The 3,365-nt window shown below is 35.3% G+C and overlaps 2 protein-coding genes across 2 annotated transcripts; both read left to right on the forward strand.

Moving 5' to 3' along the window:
- Nucleotides 1-263: 263 nt before the first annotated feature.
- On the forward strand, nt 264-2,399 carry LOC116005851. Its single transcript, XM_031246089.1, has 5 exons — nt 264-638; nt 728-859; nt 1,034-1,322; nt 1,404-1,595; nt 1,714-2,399. The coding sequence occupies exons 1-5, from the start codon at nt 264-266 to the stop codon at nt 2,397-2,399; spliced, it is 1,674 nt and encodes a 557-aa protein (XP_031101949.1).
- A 54-nt stretch (nt 2,400-2,453) lies between these two features.
- On the forward strand, nt 2,454-3,050 carry LOC116005852 (ATP-dependent DNA helicase PIF1-like). Its single transcript, XM_031246090.1, has one exon. The coding sequence runs from the start codon at nt 2,454-2,456 to the stop codon at nt 3,048-3,050; it is 597 nt and encodes a 198-aa protein (XP_031101950.1).
- The last annotated feature ends 315 nt before the right edge of the window (nt 3,051-3,365 follow it).

Raw genomic sequence — 3,365 nt, forward strand, 5'->3', positions numbered from 1 at the left:
GAGAAAATCCTCGATTCCTGGCAATGACCAAGCCCTCACGAAGCCCCATAGTTCAGCCTTAAAACTAGTAGAAACGGGGATTACCTCATGCTCATATACTTCTTTTTCTTGGTTTGAACACAAGTATTTCATGTCAAACTATAGTTGACTCACTAATCTTCGCTGAAATCCTGAGCAAAGAATTAGATCTTGAGTACCATCAAGCAGTGGAGGAGTTTATGTTACATGGTCCTTGTGGTATTGCTAGAAAGACATCTCCATGCATGGTAAATGGACGGTGTTCTAAACACTTTCTCAAAAAGTTTGTGGAATACTCAAATTTTGAGTCAGATGGTTACCCAATATATAGAAGACGAGATGATGGAAAAACAATTACCAAGAATGTTATTCAGTTGGATAATAGATATGTGGTCCCCAATAATAGATACTTGCTTTTGAGATACAAGGCACATATGAATGTGGAGTGGTGCAACCAATCTAGATCGATCAAGTACTTATTCAAGTATGTGAACAAAGGAAATGCTCGCATCACTGCAGAATTTTATAAAACATCATCAAATGCAGATGGAGTGCAAGTAGTGGATGAGATCAACATGTACTATGATTGTAGATACGTTTCTGCATTTGAGGCTACTTGCGTCTACTTAGTTTTGAAATTCAATGTAGAAACCCGCCAGTTGAGAAGCTTAGTTTCCATTTACCAGATAGCCAAACGGTTTTCTTTCAGGATGATGAAGATGTTGAGACAGTATTGAACAAAGAAACTTTGGGACAAAGCATGTTCACACAATGGTTTGAGGCAAACAAAACTTTCCAAGAAGCTAAATTGCTAACCTATATTGAGATGCCCAATAAATTTGTATGGAAGAAAAATATTCGTCAATGACATCCACGTAAAAGAGGTTTTTTCTATTGGTCGTATATTTTATGTTCCACCAGATACTGGGGAATTATATTATCTAAGATGTTTGTTGAACATAGTGAGGGTCCCAACAAGCTTTTCTGACATAATGTCATATATAATGGAGTACAGTACAATACTTTTAAGGAGGCATGTTATGCCCGGGGGTTATTACAAGATGATACTGAATACGTTGATGCCATTATGGAAGCTAGCTATTTTTCAACTCCCTACTCACTAAGAAAGTTGTTTGTTACTCTGGAAGCTAGCCATTTTTCAACTCTCCACTCACTAAGAAAGTTGTTTGTTACTCTATTAATGTCAAATACAATGGCACATCCTGAAATTGTATGGGAGAAAGTGTGGACACATCTGGCTGATGATGCTCAACATAACCGTAGGAGATTATTAAACTTGCAAGGTATTATTATTCAAATAATTAAGGTTTATGTACTCATTTTTTTCGTATAATTTTTTTTAGTGTACTTATTTTTTGTTACAGATATATTTCTAACTGATGAAGAGAAAATGAATTTTGCACTATTTGAATTGTCAAAGCTTTTATTAGTCTATAACAAGACTTTGAGAGATTTTCCAAACATGCCGATAATGAATGAAGCAAGCCATGTTCGTGTGGAAAACCGGTTGTTGTGGGAAGAGTTAGCATATGATTGTGCTAGGGAATATGAAGAGAGTTAACGCCTTAAGGAGAGACTAACAGAAGAACATAAAGCAATATATGATGTCGTTATCAACGATATTGGTTCCAACAATGGTGGATTGCTTTTTTGTTTATGGGTATGGTGGTGCAGGAAAGACTTTTCTGTGGCGTGCAGTCTCTTTGTCTATTAGAGCAAAAGGTGAAATTGTTATCAATGTGGCATCAAGTGGGATAGCTTCTTTACTTCTACCGGGTGGCAGAACTGCACATTCAAGGTTTTCAATACCAATCTCAGTCAATGAAGATTCTACCTGCAATATAAATCAAGGTAGCCAATTAGCCGAACTCATTGTTCATGCAAAACTAATTATTTGGGATGAAGCACCGATGATACACAAACATTGTTTTGAGGCGTTGGATAAAACAATGAGAGATTTGTTAAGGTTTATTAACAAAGACTTTGGCGGGAAGACAGTAGTTTTAGGTGGGGATTTTAGGCAAATCTCACAAGTGGTGCCAAAAGGTTCAAGACAGGACATTGTTTCTGCAACAATTAATTCTTCATATCTTTGGAGACATTGTAGAGTTATGCGCCTAACTAAGAATTTGAGATTAACTACAATGGAACCTGGATTGAATCAAGACAAAGTTGAAGAATTTGCTAATTGGCTAATTTCAATAGGTGATGGTAGTATTGGAGTAGATATTGATGGTAACGCTGATTTTGATATTCCCACTGAATTGTTGTTGAAGTCAAATGGTGATCCTATTTCCTCTATTGTTAAAAGTACGTTCCCCAACTTTACTGGTGTAAACAGTGATGGAAGTTGTTTTTAAAAAAGTGCAATACTAGCACCAACATTAGAGGTGGTCAATGAGGTCAACCAGTATATGTCTAACTTAACTGAAGGTGAAGGAAATACATATTTGAGTTCTGACACAACGTGTAAAGGCGATGGTTCCAGTTCAGTTCTTGCTGATGTGCATACCCTAGAATTCCTAAATACCATAAGAGCATCCGGCCTTCCAAATCATTCTTTGACTTTAAAAGTGGGGTCTCCTGTAATGTTAATGAGAAACATTGATCATAGTCTTGGTTTATGCAATGGAACTAGATTGGTGGTAACAAAATTAGGTAATCATGTTGTTGAAGGAAGCATATTGGCAGGTCCTAATGCTGGGACTAAGGTATTAATTGCTAGAATGACTATCACCCCATCAGACCCAATATTACCTTTCAAGTTCAACAGAAGACAATTTCCGCTTATGCTGTCATATGCAATGACTATTAACAAGAGTCAAGGACAGACGCTTTCGAATGTTGGTTTGATACTCAAGAAACCAGTTTTTGTGCATGGCCAATTATATGTTACCGCATCAAGAGTTAGTCAACCAGACGGACTAAAGATTTTAGTATGTGATGAATCAAAACAAGATTGTAATTCTACTACTAATGTAGTTTACAAAGAGGTCTTTAATAATTTATAAATTATTTCATTATTAATATTGTTTTATCTTTTTTTTTTTCGTTTTCACCAATATTTTATTTTCACTTGATATATATTCATTCCGTGCATCGCACGGGTCAACTGCTAGTATTTAAGAATGATGCATCATCTCAAGATCTATCAATTTAAAATGAAGAAGAATAAGAGATAATAGAACTAAAAGAAATAAACTTTCAATAAATTAGTTAAAAACATATAATAGATCTACAAATATTGAACCACAAAGTCTATTATAGACCTATTATTTAAATGAGGGATAAAAGTCAAATTAGCCATTGAACTTTTATCAAAACAG

The sequence above is a fragment of the Ipomoea triloba genome, chromosome 15, assembly GCF_003576645.1.
Source record: "Ipomoea triloba cultivar NCNSP0323 chromosome 15, ASM357664v1".
Classification (NCBI taxonomy): domain Eukaryota; kingdom Viridiplantae; phylum Streptophyta; class Magnoliopsida; order Solanales; family Convolvulaceae; genus Ipomoea; species Ipomoea triloba.

What these genes read in the sequence shown, in the direction of transcription:
- LOC116005852 (XM_031246090.1), top strand. Translation starts at nt 2,454, where the DNA reads ATGTCTAACTTAACTGAAGGTGAAGGAAATACATATTTGAGTTCTGAC.
- LOC116005851 (XM_031246089.1), top strand. Translation starts at nt 264, where the DNA reads ATGGTAAATGGACGGTGTTCTAAACACTTTCTCAAAAAGTTTGTGGAA. An exon ending in TTGAGATGCCCAATAAATTT is followed by an intron (nt 860 to 1,033) that starts GTATGGAAGAAA and finishes AATGGAGTACAG; the next exon opens with TACAATACTTTTAAGGAGGC. An exon ending in GAGATTATTAAACTTGCAAG is followed by an intron (nt 1,323 to 1,403) that starts GTATTATTATTC and finishes TTTTTGTTACAG; the next exon opens with ATATATTTCTAACTGATGAA.